The sequence below is a fragment of the Pteropus medius genome, unplaced genomic scaffold, assembly GCF_902729225.1.
Source record: "Pteropus medius unplaced genomic scaffold, Ma_sr-lr_union100, whole genome shotgun sequence".
Taxonomy (NCBI): domain Eukaryota; kingdom Metazoa; phylum Chordata; class Mammalia; order Chiroptera; family Pteropodidae; genus Pteropus; species Pteropus medius.
This window is the reverse complement of record NW_024342470.1, coordinates 1133598-1152573: the sequence shown is the minus strand read 5'-3', so window position 1 is coordinate 1152573 and position 18976 is coordinate 1133598. Positions and strand designations below refer to the sequence as shown.

Below are 18976 nucleotides of genomic sequence, written 5' to 3'. Positions count from 1 at the left end.
TTAATCCCCCTCTGACATCTTTCTCATTAAGTTATTTCCCTGATCCTGGACCCACAGTATCAAATTTATATACCACAAGTTAGCATTTAAATACCCCACCTCCACTTTCTTCTCCTTACTTCCCTAAATTGAGCCAAACTAATTTGGTAGTTAACCTGATTTATTCTTTGTTATTCTTCTCATCTCTTTCTCATTGCACACATTCTTCTTTCTTCCGGATGAGCCTGTGCTTCTCTGCTGTTCTGAGTCTCATTCCCTTCAATGATTGATCCCATCCGACTCCTCTCTTTTTTTCTTTCTGCATTCTTTCGGTAGACATTTATTTTGTCTAGTAATAAGGCCCATGATATCTTGCCCTTTTTTGTCGTTTGTTTTGGATATGCTACTTTTTAAAAGCACTATTCCATGTTGGAACTATTTTTTTCTATTTCGTTTATGGCTCTCCTCCTTTCCTCCCTGTAGCGCAGAGTGCTGAACGTAATGGCTGTCCAATAAATCTTCCTGGCTGACAGATCTATAAAAGTTTTGGGGGGAGATATGTAATATTTAGCATCATCATTTTTTAATTTTAGAAATGCAAAATAATGCTTTTTGTGCCAGGACCTGATTTTAATTTTTTGTTTTATGTCAAGTTTTGAAGAGTGTTCTCAGTACAATGAAATGAAGTTCAATATATTACTACAAATATTAAATCTAGTTTATTGAACACTAGCCACCCAATATATCTGATTCTCTCAAGAGAAAAGTTAGCTGCTTGTATGCTGGCTAGGCATTTTTTTGAAGGTACATTATAACCTTAAAGACAGTACTCACCATTTAATATATTTAGATCCTTGACCCTTTAACAGCAACATAGTCACCAGCATAAGGAGTGGTGACCTGGTTTCTTTCTTCTATCTGAAGTTGTGCTTCCGTTTTTGACTTTCTCTTTAAAAGAAGCATTTCTTCTCATTATTTTCATGTCATCGTAAGTCAATATTGGGAACAAAAGGAGGAGTGGAGCTTGGGAGAGAGGATTCAAGGCAGAAGGCGGCTCCCAGGTGCAGTGGCTATCTGTCTCACCTCCCTGCCCGCGCTCCCTCCGTCTTTCAAACCTCAGGAGTAAATAGTTGGCTTAAAGATAGTCCTTAGTTCATAGCTCCTTATTAACATCAGTGCAAAGTTTCTTTCTTGTTTTGTTATTTTCTTTTTAACACTTTCTCTTCAATCCACATGCCCATTCCCTTCTCCATTCATATGCACCCACTCTAATGTATTTGTTTTACATCCTTATACCTGTACATATTTGCTTGGAAAGATATGTAGTATAATTATGAGTGTCTTCAGCTTGCATAATGGTATTTGCTCATTTTTTTACTCAATGCTGTGCTTTTTAAGATGTACTCATGTTTGCTATAGGTACATCTTAAGTGTGATTTCTAAAAACTACATAGAATTCCATATTTGTATCTACTCCATATTGTTTTTTTCCATTCTTCCAGTTATGGAAAGCAAGTTTCTTTAAGCCCACTGCTGCATCGTCATCACAGCAAACTTTCTCACATAGGTCTATAAAGTCTATAATTCCAATTTAGATATAGACAGCCTTACTTGAGAATTTCTCTGGAATTTATCCACCAAAGTGGGATTACTGTACTATAGGGCATACTTAATGTTGCTAGGTATAGTCAGATCACTTAATAGAATGGCTCTATGTATCACATTCTTATACTCAGCCACAGTGCATGATGACATTTCTTGCCTCCCCACATCTTTGTCAGTTATGGCTATTATCCACCATTCTAATTTTTCCCTTCTGATGGGTATAAGTGCTTTTTCATTGTTTTAATTTAATAGATTTCATTAGTTTTACTTTGATCATCTTTATATATTTTTTACACTTCTTAAAAATTATTTAAGCTTTTTTTCTGTGAGTTCCCCACACATTTCTTTGACTGTATTTTGGTTGGGTTTCCTGTGATATTTACATTGAACTGTAGGAATTTCTTATCCATTCTAGGTATTTAATTTCTTGTTAATTTTTGATGTTGCAAAAGCTTTCCTTGTCTGTCATCTAAACTCTATTCATGGTATTCTTTATTGAACAAAAAATATAATTTTGTTAGAATTCAATTCCAACAGTTTTTCACTGTATAGTTTGTATTTTAGTCTAATTTATGAAATCTTTCTGCTCTTAGTGTTTTCTGCTCTATAATTTTATCTCCCTCTGGTTTTTCCACACAAGCCTGTTTAGATAACCTTTCAAAGAGATATCTTCCTTTTTTTTTTCACCTCTGGCTCTTAGTAGGACTAGTAGTTAGTGTTAATGTTTGGCTGCTTCTGATGGAGGAATAAAATGCAAAAAACCTGATACACTCTCCTTTTCTAAGCCCTGCTCTTCACTCACAGGGATGGGCCTGTGACCCTGTACTACATGAATCCTGTCTGCTTAGCTGCAACTGACTAGAAAGGGATGCATATCTATATAAGCAGGGTATTCAGAGTCTTCTTCCAAGGAATTTGGAATTATGTTGGCCTCTTGAAGGACATGCAAATGAAGGATTTTGGGATGACCATCTTTCTCCATGTCCTCAAGCTAATGAAATGGTCTACAGAGAAAGGAGAATGAAAAAGATATGTATAGAGAAATAGAGAAAAAAAAAAGGCTTATAGTCCCATAGAGAGGGAGAAAGATGAGATAGAATGTGAGAGTAGCTGTCCTGGATTCTGATGGCTTTCCAGTTTCTAGTTCTGTTCTCTTTGGAGACCAGATTGCATTTCCTTATCTGTATTAGTTAGAGGTAGCTAACTGCTACAACAGACTCTAAAGTGTATAATGGCCCTAACACAATAGTTTATTTCTCCTCACATAAACAGGTCCAGATGGTTCTAAGTTGTTGTGGTGGCAGCAGTAGAAAGCTCTGTGCCACACAGTTACCTGAGAACCCAAATCGATAGAGGCTCTGCCATTTTCATCACATGACTTCCAGGGTCTCCCCAGGTGCTAGGATCCAGCTTGCAGAAGGGAAATGAACAGGGAGTTTAGTACATGGGAAGTTTTATAGGTCAGGCCTTGAACTAGCTTATTTCCCCCACATTCTTTTGGCTGGAACTCAGTCACATGGTCATGTTTAATTATATGGAAGCTGGAAAATGTTATCTAGCTGTGGACCCAAAAGGAAGAGGAAAAAATGAGTTTGGTGAACTAGAAATTGTCACATCATATTATCTGTGTGATACCGCTGTGTCCTTAAAATCAGATTCCCGTTTTTTCTTAAACTTGTTTGTGTTGGCTTCTGTTATTTGTACATCAATGCATGAAGTGTTTTCATAATAGCCGTATTTAAAATAGTAGAAGAAATAGACTGATCAATTTATTTTCTCAGGAAAGTTGGGTCGATTTCCACCCATGATGCATCATCAGCAGGCATCCTCAGATGGCCAAAGTCCTGGGGCTCGTTTCCAGAGGCCTCACCTTGCAGAGGCCTTTGCAAAAGCCAAAGGATCAGGCGGAGGCACTGGAGGAGGAGGAGGCAGTGGAAGAGGCCTGGTGGGGCAGATCATTCCAATCTATGGTTTGGGGATTTTTTTATATATACTATACATTCTATTTAAGGTAAGTGGAATTATCTTGATCATATTACATCAGTGACATCTGATACATATTACATCTAATATCCTAATAAAAACATTTCAGCATTAAAACCCTTTACAGTTAGTTCATAACCCTTTTTCAATCTGTCATCTCTTTAAACCTTGTCTCTTCTTCATAAGGTATTTAGGATAGCTGTTATCTCAGTTTTATAGATGAGAAAATGTTCACTCAGAGCTTAAATTATTTGCCCCAGAATTCACAACTTAAAACTGCGAAACCAGGACTTAAACCTGGATCTTCAAGTTCCAAATCCAGTTAGCAATAAAGTTCAAAGCCCCCCTTCTCCAATTTATTTTTGACTGGGCATCTTTGCAAACCGAAAAGGCATAAAGCTTTTCTAAGAAGAGCTTTATTATTAGGATTGGCACAATGATTTCCAGGTAGCCACTGTGAGGCCAGATAATGACTAGTATCAAAGTCCATTTGTCCTCGCCGCACCACCCACCCCTCACCTCCAGGAGTATGAAGTGCTGTTTTTAATATCTTCAGTAATTCTCTTGAAACAGAACTGAAACTATGCCTGATATTTCCTAGCTCTGGGGACATATGGTTTGGGTCCTTTACTAGCAGACTCCTAAGTTCCACCTCCAGGTAGGTTTTGCCAGGCCATGGGCCTAGACACTGTGAAGTGGAGGTAGGAGCTTCACTTTGTCCTTCTAACCAGGGTAAGGAGTAAGTTCCTTCTTGCCCAGGAATCCTGCAGGCAGCCTGAGTTGAGTCTTAGATGAGCATGGGCAAGGCAGATGACCTGTAGAGAGATATTTTCCTTGTGCCTTGATATTTTTTTAGTTGGAAACCTTCTATTGCCTTTTTTATTTTTTTGAGATGTTTCTCTAATGTTGCTATTTAATTGGATTTGATTTTTGTCTCCCAACCTTTTCTTTCTCTCTTTTTTTTTTTTTTCATTTAATATGAGGGGGTCCATGACCTTGCGGTTCTGAGTTGCTGTTGATGTGCTGTACCTCCTTCAATTCTCAGCTTTCAAAGGGGAAAACTGCTGCAGAGGATCGGAAATGTTCTACTGCTACACCTGGAAACACCCACAGAAAAATTAGTAAGTGCTGCTTTCAGTAGAGTTACAAGTTTTTATTGAGTCAGACAGCTGGACAGTCTGTGGCTCTGTCTTAAAAGCATTTCTCAAACGTTGCCCCAAATTAATCTGATGCCACTTTTACCTTAACTCCGGGAGTTCTCAAAAGTTTCCATATTCATGTTGGGCTTTTAAGGAAAGATAGTTACAAAAAGTACAAAACTGCCAGTTCACTTTTTATATGTTAACAAATTAATATTTCACATTTGGAATAGGTTACTTCTCATTTCCTAACTTCAGAATATTGGTAGCAGATATCTTTATTTCGCAGATAGGAAAAGTGAGGCAGAGAGATTCAGTCATTGCCAAAGTCAGTTATTAGATCTAGGGACTGAGTTTAACCCTTCTGGCTCTTAAAACATGATCATCAAATATTTACTAACTAACTAAAATATCCTGTGCTCCCTGGGGAAATGAAATATATATGGCATTGTTCTACCCTCTAAGAATTTGTAGTCTAGCATGGATGTCAGAAAAAACTTGTCAAAAGTTTACTACCTAGAAAGAAAGGATTTGATGAAAGCCTTACAGGAAGTCATTTCTAGCTGGGTGTCCATGGAGGAGGACCTGTCGGATAGATGGCATGGCTCGAGTGGGACATACCCTGACATAGGGCAGCTGTGAGAAAGAAGGCCTGAAGAGTAGGTAGGTTAAGCCATATTATTGAAGGCCTTGGAGGCCAAACTGCTTTATCCTGTGGATAACGAAGCCTCAATCTTTAAAAAAAAAAAAAATTAGCAAAATGAAGCAAGGCTGAACCACGGAAGCATCTGCCCTCAGCTATAATTGGTTTTTGAGTTTACTCCAGATTCTCTGTGGAAATAGATATTCCAGTTACATTCTGCATCCTTTCTGGAAATCTTAAATATTTCTTTAAGAAAGCTACTGTGTTCTTAATTGAGATAGTGTCTAACAGTGATGATAAATGTATCAGTAAAATAATTTTTAAAAGATTAATGGACTCTTTAATAAGTAGCAAATTCTGTATCTTGTCACATAATGCATTTAAAACAGAAAGCAGTAAATGAATTCCTAAGAGCAGCTGCTTTGTAACATAGTAGCAGTTATATATCAGCTTCTTTGCCTTCAATTTTGAGTCATGAAGAAAATAAAAATAACTTAAGCATTTATGTGGCACAGTCCTCTAGACACTTTACAGATGTTAACTGCACAAGTAAGAATTTGTTCCAGAAGTATTAAAAGGCCTTTCATGTATTACATTTACAATGACTCTAAATATTTCTGAGTATGAAACAAAAACTAGGTTATCTACATAATGAACATTTTATTTTCCTACTGCGTTAAAGTTCATTTTGTATATGGATTTAATGATTTATTTTTTCTGTTCTAAAATTAACATTCATTTTAATGTTAGTTTCAATAGATAGCTATGTTCTCTACTGACCCTTGCTGAGAAAACTACTTCTGGAAGGGAGGATTATAGCACTTCATTCCACACTACTTGGGCAGAAAACCTTGGGCAGGGAGATCTCAGCTCTAGTTCAAGACTTCCTCAGTTGAAGAAGCATAACATTTAAACTGTTGCCTTCCTGATATGTTTTCAGCCTTAGGTGCAGGTAAAATATTGTTCATTTCAGGGCCTTGACTCCTTTTTTAAAGTACATTGCAGGTTTGGTACTTTACCCTTCAGCATCATTTGGATTAAAATAACCAAGTAGGGAAACAACCTAGTTTCCATTGATAGATGAATGGATAAAAGGAGATGTGGTACATATATATACAGTGGATTATTACTCAGCCATAAAAAAGAATGAAATTTTGCCATTTGTGACAACATGGATGGACCTAGGAGCTCTTATACTAAGTGAAATAAGTCAGACAAAGACATGTATGATTTCACTTATATATGGAATCTAAAAAAAAAAAAATGAACAAACAATATACAACAGAAATAGTCTCATAGGCATAGAGATGGATGCCAGAGAGGAATATACAACAGAAATAGTCAGAAATAGTCTCATAGGCATAGAGATGGATGCCAGAGGGGAAGGGCAAAAAAGGTGAAGGTAAATAAGAGGTACAAATTTCCAGTTATAAAATAAATAAGTTATGGGGCTGTAATGTAAAGCATAAGGAATATAGTCAGTAACATCATGATGACAGAATATTATGAGACGTAGCATGGTGATCACTTAAATTAGGTATAGTAATGTTAAAAAACTGTTGTACACCTGAAACTAATATAATATTGAATATTAACTATATTTTAATAGAAAGAAAGCAGGAGAAAAGGTATATTTATCTTCTTCATTTCTTCTTGGATAACTGTGTAGGGGTATGCTTTTTGTTCTGAGGTATTTTCTTTCCTGGTCCTGTTGTATCCCTTTGTGTAAGAGAGTGATTTGTTTATCACTCACTAAATATCCTTAGTTCTTGGTGCTCAGACAACAGTACCTTTTGTATCCTGATTGGATTAGCTAGAGAATCTCTTAGTCTCTTCTCTGAGTCTCAGGACCAGCCTGGATTACTACAGAGTGTCACAGCCAGCCATGTTTCAGAAAAGAGCTTAGGGAGCTGTGTTTGATGGTTCTTAGATTGATGCTTGTTTTTCAGCCAATTTTGAGCTTATTCAACTGCAAGAAAAACTGAAGGAGACAGAGGAAGCCATGGAAAAATTAATCAACAGAGTGGGACCTAATGGTGAAAGGTAGGTTTTCAGGACTCAGAGTATTTCCCATTTAGAGAATCAGCTCAAACTTTAGCTTTTCTTTGATTTCTGGGCCAGTTACTTTCATTTTAATTGTCATTTGCATATTATTTCTCATGTAACATTTCCATTTTCATGCTATCAAGCAATCTCAGTTTTCAAGAGCATATGTTCAGTGTTATACCCATTATTGTGAGTAGCTTTGTGAACAAATCCTTCAGAGTCAAATAACTAGCTTTTAAGGAAGACAATTTCCTGGCTTTCTAAAAGCATAATTTTAAGTAAAGCCAGATTATTAAATGTTATGCTTTCTAATTGAGACAAAATGAGAGAATAGAGCAAGTATGATTAGATTAGGCATTTTGTGTTTTGTGTTTTCTATGCCTGAACAGAGTTATACGTGTAAAGTAGGTATCAGGAGCCAACCTAGCCCCTTAGGATGCCCCACAGGAAAGATTCACTCCTCTTGCTACAAGCTGGCCATGGATCTGAAAAGGTAGCTTCAGGAGTTGATGGAAGCTGGCAACAACTATGAAAACATGGATATAAGAAGGCCAGGAAGGAAAAACCAGAATGTGTGATTGAGAACAAAGAGGGCTTCCATTTGAGCAAGGCCTTTCTGACAAGAATGGAAGAAGAACGGGAGCAAGAGGCAAAATCCCATGCAGGAGAATATGTTGAAATGTCCCTCCTGTTGCTCTGTGGACTCACTGTGGCGTCTTTGCCCCAGAAGCTGCTGCTCCCCCTTTGCCTCTTGTTTGCCATCCCTGGTGGTACTGGTGCCCCAGGCCCCTTTCTTTGCTCTCTGGTCCCAGTTTTCCCTTTCTTTGGCTGGATAGGAGAAAAATGAACATCTTCAGATTGCAGTCTCTTGTCTTGGCTTTTCCCTGCAATGTCTACAGTGCTGTGAAAAGACATTTATGACGATGAACCTTGTCTATATGAGCACAGGAGCCTTGACCTTCTTTTGGTCCAGAAAGCAGAGTGACTATCTGGAATGTTCCCCAAAGTGGTATAGATGTGTGCCTATCTATACATATCTGTGTGAATGTGTAATATTTGCTATTTATTGAGCACTTAAGTGAGAAACAAGCTCTGAACTAAATGCTTTTTATATACTGTCTAATATATGAGAATTATGATTGTGACTAAACCAATTTGTGCAACCGTATGTTTCTGATCTTACCTGCCCTTACCCTGTGCCTCTCAGGGTGGGGAACTGCCAGGCTTTTATTGACCCTCATGCCTCAAAAAATATCTGTACTCTGGCCCTGGTCCATTTGAAGCCCCGGAAGACACCTAAGGGTCATGAAAGCCATAGATGAATACCTATGGGCAAGGCCTTCCACCTGGGACACCCAACCCTTGAGCCTTAGAATAAGAAACCACATGAAGGTATATCTTCTCACTATTACTCAGTCCCATTCAGACTCCCTTAGCTCAAATCAAAGAACCTCACCATCCCGTCCATGTGTACCATCTGTCCACTGCCCAAGCTAGGAACACAGTACTATAACCTTTAACCAACTCTTTGTCCTCTTTGTGCTGGGATTACTCCTCCATGTTTTATGTGCAGAGGCAGAGGAGTTGTCACCAACCTGTAACTGGAGTTGTGCCATCTCATTGTTTCTGGGGCCACAGGTCCTAGTTCACAATGTTTACTTCTCATAAGATGCTGGGATGTGGTGTCATTTCAGCCTGTCGCGTAGTGATGGTGTGTAAAACATACCTCTCAGGAACTGGGGAACAGTTCCTTTTCTCCTGAAAAGAGCATAGCATGTGGTTCTCTTTCCCAAATTTCTCATTTTCCAGTACATGGAGATGTGACGTTCTCTCTGACTCCTTAATCCAACACCTTTTATCCTGACAGGTAGGCCCTAAGAGACTTCAACCTTGAAAACTGCAAGGGCTAGGTAGCTCCATATTTTGCATTTTCTTTTTAAACTTATATCCTTTAACCTCAATTTCTGTGGCATTTGTTCTTCTACAAGTCTGTGCTTCTATGATTATTAGAACCCAAAATACTCCAGTATTTTTTTTGTCAGATCAAGATTTTCATGTTTCCAGGCTTCTAGGGGTCAAGGAGAGGATTTAAGACAAAATGTGTTCATTTGCAGCCTTCTAAGTCTTTTTATGTAATGTGCACTCCATAACTAAGATTTTGCTTAAAATTTCAGAAATATACAATTTCTGAAATATCATCTTAATGCTACATAAGAATCAAAATATGGGAAAGGTTTTTAATATCTAATAAAACTTTTCACACAGCTTTCACTTGTGGGCAATATGTGAACATGTGTTTACATATATTGTAATGAAGCCTCCTGAAAGGTTGATATTGTGCCATATATGTCTGATATTAAGTACAATATCCAGCCCAAGGACACAAAGGTTAAGGATCTAGAAATCAGAATTGAGGTGTCCTCATTTATGTCCTTATGATCAGTAAAATTTCTTTCCTAGAGAAGTGAGAGTGTCCACTTGGCCGCAGACAGCTCTGACAGGCATGTTGAGTATGTGTTGGGGACGGTAGATATCTGGCATGCATTTTTGGGATAGAAACCCTTTGAGAGCAGGATTTCTCAGTTTTGTTCACTATGTTCAATAGTAGGTACTAAGTAAATACTATTGAAAAAGAGTAGATACTCATTTTTGATACAAGCATTTGCACATCTATTATCATGGTGGAAGAGTAAATCGTGGCCATTACTAATTGAGATTCTTCTCTTCATATCCTGAAGAGAAGAATCTCAATTAGTAATGGCCACGATTTACTCTTCTATATTAAGGGGTCCTACTAGACATGTCTCATAGATACCTACTCTTATCCCCATCAAATGATGAATGTCCCTAGAATAAATGAATGTCCAAAATGGGACTCATCATCTACTCCCAGCTGAACCTACCCTACCTTTACTGTTCCCCATCTCAGCAGATGGCTCCACCATCTACTTAGTTTCCCAAAGCAGAAATTAGATGTCATTCTTGATTCACCTTTTCCTTCACTTCCCATATCTCATCAATAACCTTGTCTTGTCATTTCTTCCTAATTAATAAATATGTCTCCCTGCAAAAGACTCTCATCTCTCCTAGGGCAGGGATTATGCCCACAGCCTAGCACAGGCCCATAGTAGGCTCTAAAAAAGCATTAGATGAAATGAAAAAAAGAATGAGTGAGTGAATGAATGAATACCTTTACTTTTGACATAGGTCAGAACTATGTGTCTCATGTGTTTTTTTTCCTCTAATTTTTGCCTCCCTTCAGTTCACTTTCTGCTTCTCAAACAGATGGGTTATGTATTTTGTTTTAATCCTTCAGTAGGTCCTTATGGCTCTTGATAAAGTACAGACTCTTTAACATGGCTTACATGGTCCTAAGTGACATGGCCCTGCATATCTCTATTGTTTTATCTTCATCACTCTCTCTACCTGTGGTCCAGCCACACTGACTGCTTGCTGATTATTTAAAACAAGTCCCCAACCCCCAGGTCGTGGACCCATACCAGTCCGTAGCTTGGTAGGAACAGGGCTGCACAGCAGGAGGTGAGTGGCGGGCAAGAGAGCAAAGCTTCATCTATATTTGCAGCCACTCCCCAGCGCTGGCATCACCGCCTCAGCTCCACTTCAGATCATCAGGCATTCGATTCTCATATGAACACCTGTCCCCGGTGCCAAAAAAGGTTGGGGACTGCTGCTTTAAAATACCTGTACACTTTTGCTTCTAGGATTTCGCATATATTTTTTTTTCTTTGCTTGGGTGTCTCCACCCACCCCAAGTCACAGGCACTTATTTTAACTTTTACTTGTCTTATAGGTCTCAACTTAGATATCATTTTCTCTGAGAGCCCTTCCCTCAACCCAAACTTGGTTATGCATTCCTTCTTTGTGTGTCTACACCACCTAGGTTTGTTGGATATTATAAGCATTGCATTACTTTCTGATCTTCTATTAACTTTTCTGTCTTCCCTAATGTCCTGTAATGTCTTCTTGAAGATAGGGACTTTACATTGTCCAAATTATATTTCCAGTGCTGACATATTGACAATGTCATTATATTTTGAAAAAAATGAATGAGTTAAATCTAAAGACAGTACTTTAAAGCAGGCTTTTTTTTAGCAATAATAAGAATATCTTCCTTGGTACCTATTTTGATTTGCTCTGTACATCCCTATATGGTTGTCAGTGGAGGTATTATTTCTGTATAAGGAATTGCATCTCAGAGAGAAAGTGTTCTAGGAATGTGTATTAGTTTTCTATGGCTGCTGTAATGATTTACCACAAACTTAATGGCTTAAAACAACACACATTTATTATCTTACAGTTCTGTATGTTAGAAATCCTACATTGGGCTAAAATCAAGGTGTTGGCAGGATTGCATTTCCTTCTGGAGGCTCTGGAGGAGAACCCGTTTCCTTGCCTTTTACAGATTTTTGAAGCTACCCACATTCCTTGGCTCATGGACCCTTTTTTCCATGTTCAGAGTCAGCAATAGTAGGTCGAGGCCTTCTCACAACATATTACTCTGACCTCTTCTGTCTCTTTTTCCACTTTTAAGGACTTTGGTAATTATGTTATGCCCTCCCAGATTATCCAGGATAATCTCTTTTTTAAGTCCTTCTGATTAACAACCTTAATTCCCTCTGTAGCCTTAAGTCTCCTGACATATAAGGTAACATAATTATAGAATTCAGGGATTAAGATGTGGACATCTTCGAGTGGGCGGGGGGTGGCGGGAGAGTTCCTCTGTCTTACAGCATGTCTTATGGAAAAAGGGGAATCTGAATAAGCCTCACATGGTGGAAGGGTTTCCTCTAGCAGAATTTGGGGAAAGAATGTTTCAGAGGGAAAGGGCAGCACAAGTAGCAAACAAGGTGAGAGAGTCAAGGCATGTGTTCGGAACAGCAAGTATCTGGAGTGGGGTAGACCAGGGATAGGGTAAATGAGTAGAGGTAAGTCATGAAAGAAAAAAAAAACAGAAAAGTAAATGGGGGCCAGACTGGAAGGCCCTGAAGGGTAGGCCGAGAAGTTTGGAATTCATTGTCTTTACAGTAGGTGCCACTTAAAGGCTTTAGAAGAAAAATGTCATGATCTGCTGCACTTTAGAAAATTTACCCTTATAGTGACATGTAGAGTGGTTACATGCTAGAAGGTTATTGAAAAGTTACAGCAAAAGGTAATAAAAGTGCCAGTGAGAGTGGAAAAGAGGGGGCTAAATTAAGAGTACTTCATGGAGGAAAAACAATCACAGGCTGTATTAGGTTTTCTTGGTTGCAGGCAGCCAATCTGGGTAGCAAATATTTGGAGTGGGTGGCAGAATTTATTGGAAGAATATGGGGTAGCTCAGACTATCAGAGGAATAACTAAACATTCAGGTTTCAGGAAGAGTGGGAACTAGAACAGCTTTGAAGATATAGGGGGCAGGAACAAATGGACAGTGTTTTGAAGGACTGCTGCCAGGATCAGTTAATATGAAAAGTTTTCAGATCAGGCTTCACTGGATTCAAGATCCAGTTTTAGGAGAAAGTACACTTGGCCCAGCTTGGGTCCTGTATGCATATATCACTGAATCAGTCACTCAGCCAAGGTGATGGAGTGTGATAATTGGCCATGGGCCACATTGCTACCCTCGAAGGAGAGGTGAGGAGATGGATGGCTTCACCCTAACCTTTGTACTGTGAGCAGAAGAGGGGTTGGTTCTCTAAAGGAGAAAATTACTAACTAGGTAAGCACAATGAAGAGGAAAAGAAAGATAAAGATGAGTTGGAGACTTACAGCCCAAACTGGAAGGAAATTATGGCATCAACTAAGATAAAAAACACAAGACAAAGAAAATAAGGCTTGGGATAGGGGTTCTCACTTCAGCTTTGAATATGGCGAGGTGCCTTCAGAACATCCATATATAATATACAGTAGCAATAGGAAATTTGGGTATTGAGGTCAGAACAAAGGGCTCAGTTTTGGAAGTCATTTGGCTGGGCTTAAGAGAGAAGGACCTGGGGAAAGATGAGACCACCCAGTCCTTGAGGCATATTGTACTGTGTGGCAGTAGCCTACAGTCTTCTCCTAATCTGAACTCTGTTCTAACCATGAATGGCGTGGTTAGAAGCTCTCATCCTTTCTGCGCTTAACTCCTGGATTCAGAACTCAGATGATTTGTGTAGGTTTATAGCATTCAAAAACCTGATGAGTTTATCTTCTGATTTGACCTTTTATTTTTCTAGCATCTTGAAATCTGCCATACGTAACCAATCCTAGCCTGCCTGCTCATGCAGCTGCTCATGTTCCTTCCCCTCCCCCCGGCAAAGTGGGCTGTTGTAAGAATTAAGGGCTACACAGAATGAATGAGTAGCTGTGGCAAGTCAGGGCTCCTGTACTGATGGAAAGAGTAAAGCTGTAAGAGGCCTGATGAATGTAAGATATTAGCTGAATATGGAACAGACAGGCTTCTTCAGTTCATGGTCTGATGGGTCACAGTGGCATTTATGTTCATTGCCTAGGAACACTTACCACCAAATGGCTCAATTATCTGATATTTCTAAGCAGAGCACAGACTGTGACTTCTGACCAAGAAAAACGATTGCTGCATCAGCTCCGAGAAATCACCAAGGTCATGAAAGAAGGAAAATTTGTTGACACATCCACTCCAGAGAAAGAAGCTGAGGAGGCCCCTTACATGGAGGACTGGGAAGGTAAACAATGTCTTCTCATTTGTTAGCTGTCAGCCCAGAAAAGAGATCTTTAAAAAATTTTTAAATCATCTTTATTACTGAAGTATAGTATATATACAATAAAACTCATTAATTTTAAGTATATGGTATGATGACTTTTGACAAATGTGGAGAGTTGTATAAATCATGATATAGAGCATTTCCATCATCTCAGAAAGTTCTCTCCCCCTTTGCAGCTAATTCCCTCCTCCTGCCCATGGCAATAACTGGACTGCTTTCTGTATAAATGGATCATAACTACACATGCTTTTTTGGTCCTGGCTTCTTTGATTTAATGCTTTTGAGTTTCATGTGTTGAGTGTATCAGTACTTTTTTTTTTTTTTTTTTTTACTGCTGAGCCCTGTTCTATTGTGTGGCTATACCACGATTTGTTTCTGCATTTGCCAGTTTAAGAACATTTGAGTTGTTTCCAGTTTTGAGCTATTATGAATTAAGCTGCTATGAACTTTGGCATACAGGCCTTTGGACATATATTTGTATTTCTCTAGAACATACACCTAGGAATGAGATTTCTGAGTTTTATGGTAAGTGTACGTTCAACTTTATTAGAAATAGTCAACCGGCTTTCCAGAGTGGCTTTCCATTTTGCCTTGCCACATGCAACGTATGAGATTTGTAGTTATTCCATATCCTTAGTAACACTTGGTGTCATCAGTCTTTGTAACTTTAGCCATTTTTGTGAGTGAACAGTAGTATCTCAGTTGTTATTTTAATTTGCATTTCCCCGATGACTAATAATGTTGAACATTTTTTCACACGCTTATTTGCCATCTGTATATCTTTGGTGAAGTGTCTGTTCATATTTGCCAATTTTTTAATTGGGTTGGTTGTGTTCTTACTGAGTTGTAAGAGTTCTTTATATATTCTGGATATAAGTTCTTTCTAAGATGTATTTTGCAAATATTTTCTCCTATTATATGGCTTGCCTTTTTATTTTTTTAGCATCTTTCAAAGAACAGAAGTTTTTCTTTAAAGTTCAGTTAATTTTCTCTCACGATTCACATTTTCGTGTGTTTAAGAAACTTTTGCCTAACCCAAGGTTTGTCTAACCTATGTTTTCTTCCAGATATGTTACAGTTTAGCTCTTACATTTAGACCTATGATCCATTTTGAGTTAGTTTTTATATATGAAGTGAGGTGTCAGGACTGAGGTTTATTTCTTTTCATATTGATATTCAATTGTTCCAGCCTATTTTGTATAATTTAATTATCTTGGCATGCTGGTTTTAAATCAGTTGACCACGTATGTATGGGTCTATTCTGGATTCTCTATTCTGTTTCATTGCTCTATATGTCTATATTTACACTAGTATCACAATGTCTTTAACACTGTCTTCATATTAAGTCTCGAAATCAGGTAGCACAAATTCTTCAACTTTTTTTTCCTTTTATTTCAAAATTATCTTAGTTATTCTAGGTCCTTCACATTTTTATATAAATTTGGAATCAGTGTGTCAGTTTCTATGAAAAAGCCAGATGGGATTGATTGGCATTACATCGAATCTTTAGATCAATTTGGAAGAATTGACATCATAACAATATTGAATCTTCCAATCCATGGACATTTTATATCTCAGTATTTTTTTGGATCCTTAGTTTCTTAGTGTTTTATGGTTTTCAGCATATAGATCTTGCACATTTTGTAAATTTATCCTTAAGTAGTTTATATTTTTCGAAGATATCAGAAGCAATATTTAAAGTTTTTAATTGCTTATTGCTACTATATAGAAATAACTTATTTTTGTATTCTGACCTTGTATCCTGCAACATTTCTAAACGTACTTAGTTCTAGTAGCTTTTGAAAAAAATTTCTTAAGATTAAATTTCATAGAATTTTCTGCACAGACCATCAAATTGTGAATGAAGACAGTTTTATGTCTTCTTTTCCAATGTATATTATGTCTTTTTTTTTCTTGCCCTATTGCACTGGCTAGAAACTCTAGCACAATACTAAATAGAAGTGGTGAGAGCAAACATCCTTACTTTTCTGATATTTAAGGGGAAAGCACTCACACATTCTCTATTAACATATGAGCCGTTGGTTTTTTAATGGATGTTGTTTTTCAGGTTGAGGAAGCTTCCTTCTAGTCTTACTTTGCTGAGAGTTTTTAATCATGGAGGGATATTTTTGTTAATCAACTGAGATGATCATGTAATTTTTCTGTCTTACTCAGTTATATATGGTGAATTACATTGATTTTTAAACATTTAAATAACTTTACATTCCTGGGATAAATTCTACTGTGTCATGATATATATGGCTAGATTAGACTTGCTAAGGATTTTTCATTTCTTTGTTTATGAGGGATATTGGTCTGTGGTTTTCCTTTCCTGTAACCTCTTTGGTTTTGATTTCAGGGTAATGCTGGCCTCATAAAATGCATTGAGATATGTTCTTCATTCTGTTATGTGGAAAAGTTTGTATAAAATTGCTATTATTTCTTCCTTAAATGTTAGATGGAACTCTCCAGTTGATACCATCTAGGCCTGGAGTTTTTTTTGTGGGAAGACTTATTTAACTATGAATTGAATTTTTTTTTTTTAGCAGATACAATGCTATTCAGGTTATCTATTTCTTTTTGACTAGGCTTTGATAGTTGTATCTTTCAGGGAATTTATGTATTTCATCCTAATTGTCAAATTTATTAGTATAAAGTTGTTTATAACATTCCCTTATTATCCATTTAATGTATGTAAGATCTGTAGGGATATACCCTGTTCTGTTCCTGATATTGACTGTTAATATGGTCTTTCTCTAATTTTTTTCTTATCAGACTGGCCAGATGTGTATCAACTTTGTTGATTTTTTTTTAAAGAACTACACTTTGGTTTCATTAGTATTTTTTTTCCTATTTCATTGATTTCTGTTATTTACAGTTTCCTTCCGTCTGCTTACTTTACATTTAATTTGCCATTCTTTTTCTAGTTTCTCAAGGTGGAAACTTGGATCTTTGATCTTTTTTTTTTTCTACCATTATTTCATTAATGATCTCTCTCCCTGTTTCTCCAGTTGCACATATATTAGACCTTTGATATAGGTCATGTATGATCTGTTCTTTTTTTCAGTCTTTTTCTTGCCATGCTTAATTTTGGATAATTTTTTCTTGCTTTGTCTTCAAATTTATTAATCTTTCGTAGTATAAATCTGCTCTTAATCTCATTGATGTATTTTTCATTTTTCTTGCCCTTTTTATTTAAATTTATTGTGGTAACATTGGTTATTAACATTATATAAATTTCAGGTGGACAGCTTTGTAATACAACATCTGTATACTCTACTGTATGCTTACCACCTGAAGCCTAGTCTTCTGAAAATTATGAGGCATATTTATAGCAGCTTTAACAGTCCTGGCTGCTGATTTTATCATCTGTATAATTTCTTGGTGTGTTTCTAGTGATTATTTTTTCCCTTGTTATGAGTCCTAATTTCCTGCCCATTTTGCATGCCTGGTAAATTTTGACTGGATGATAGAGTATTGCAAATTTTCACTCTTGGATGCTGGATGTTGTGTTAGTGTTTTAAATAGTGTTGGACCTTTTTCTGGCACACAGTTAAGTTATCAGAAATCAGCTGGTCCACATCAAGGCTTGTTTTTAAGATTCATTAGGGTGGGTCCAGAGGAGCCTTTACTCTGTGGTTAATTTAGCTCCTCTGTAAGGCAGTACCCTTCTCAGGACTCTATCTAATGCTCCACAATGTCTTTCCTCTCTGGCTACTAGGATCGTGAACTACTCCCAGCTATGTGTGAGCTTGAGTAATTTTTAGGCCTAACGTGTTTAGTAGTCCTTTTCTTGGCCTTGGGTAGTTTTTTCCCATGTATGCACAGATCAGAACTCAGCTGAAAGAATGAAGAGTTTCCTCTGAAGATCTCTGGAGCTCTATCTCTATGAAGCTCCTTTCTTTCCAATATTTTTCCCTGTAAATTCTAGCTGCCCTGGCCTCCCTGAACTTTAATCTGTCTTTCCAACACAATAAGACCACTGGGCTCTGTTTCCCTTTTCTCAGGGATCATGCTACACTACCTGTTATGTAAATGTTGGAAAATTGGTTCTTCCTGTGCTTTGTTTGGTTTTCTAGTTATTTAATATGAAGAGTCCCCATGCTTCTATTATTGCCAGAGCAGAAGTAAGAGCTTACACATTGAACAGCAGAATGATTCCTGCTATACTAAATAGTTAAGGATGTAGGAGAGGAACTTTAAAAACTAGAAAAAATGGTTGCAATTATATACTGGCTTTTTAGCAAGACAAGACTTTTTAAGCATAAGAGCAATGCAGAATTAATTCATAATAAAAAAACTCAGAAAAAAATATGAATAGAGAATAATTTGCTCAACTTGATAAAAAGAATCTACAAAAACCTACAGATAACATATTTAGTGGTGAAAGATGGATGCTTTTCCCCTAACATTGGGAACAGGCAAGGATGGCTTCTCTTATTCAGCATGGTGCTGAATGTTGTAGGTAGTGCAGTAAGGCAAATAAAAGGGGAAAAACCATACAGATTAAAAAGGAAGAAACAAACTTGTCCCTACTTGCAGATTCTATGATCACCTATGTGGAAAACCCTGAGGAATCTATTAAACTCCAAGAATTAATAAGTGAGTTCAGCAAAGGTGTAGGACACAAGACAAACATACAAAAATCAACTTTTTGTAATTCTGTATAAACAATGAACACATTGACATGAAAATTAAAAATTTGACATCAAAATTAATTTTTAATCATTCAAAAAAAAGTGAAACACTTAGGTGTAAATTTAACTGGACTTGTGGGCTGAAAACTATGTAACACTGATGAAAGAAGTCAAAGAAGGTCTAAATAAATGGGATGACATGTATCCATAGACTGGAAG

The 18976-nt window shown here is 37.3% G+C and overlaps 1 protein-coding gene across 7 annotated transcripts in view; it reads left to right on the top strand.

The window, feature by feature from the left end:
* RIC3 (RIC3 acetylcholine receptor chaperone) overlaps positions 1-18976 on the top strand; it is a 41930-nt gene that overhangs the window by 16801 nt on the left and 6153 nt on the right. For 4 of the 7 annotated variants that reach the window (XM_039863498.1, XM_039863496.1, XM_039863501.1 and 1 more), the window contains 4 exons: positions 3366-3595; positions 4613-4688; positions 7299-7392; positions 13933-14081. In XM_039863498.1, the coding sequence (XP_039719432.1) occupies positions 3366-3595; positions 4613-4688; positions 7299-7392; positions 13933-14081 (549 nt within the window). Of the gene's footprint in view, positions 1-3365; positions 3596-4550; positions 4689-7298; positions 7393-13932; positions 14082-18976 lie in introns of those variants that run through there. The other 3 variants (XM_039863499.1, XM_039863497.1, XM_039863502.1) reach the window with 3 other exon arrangements.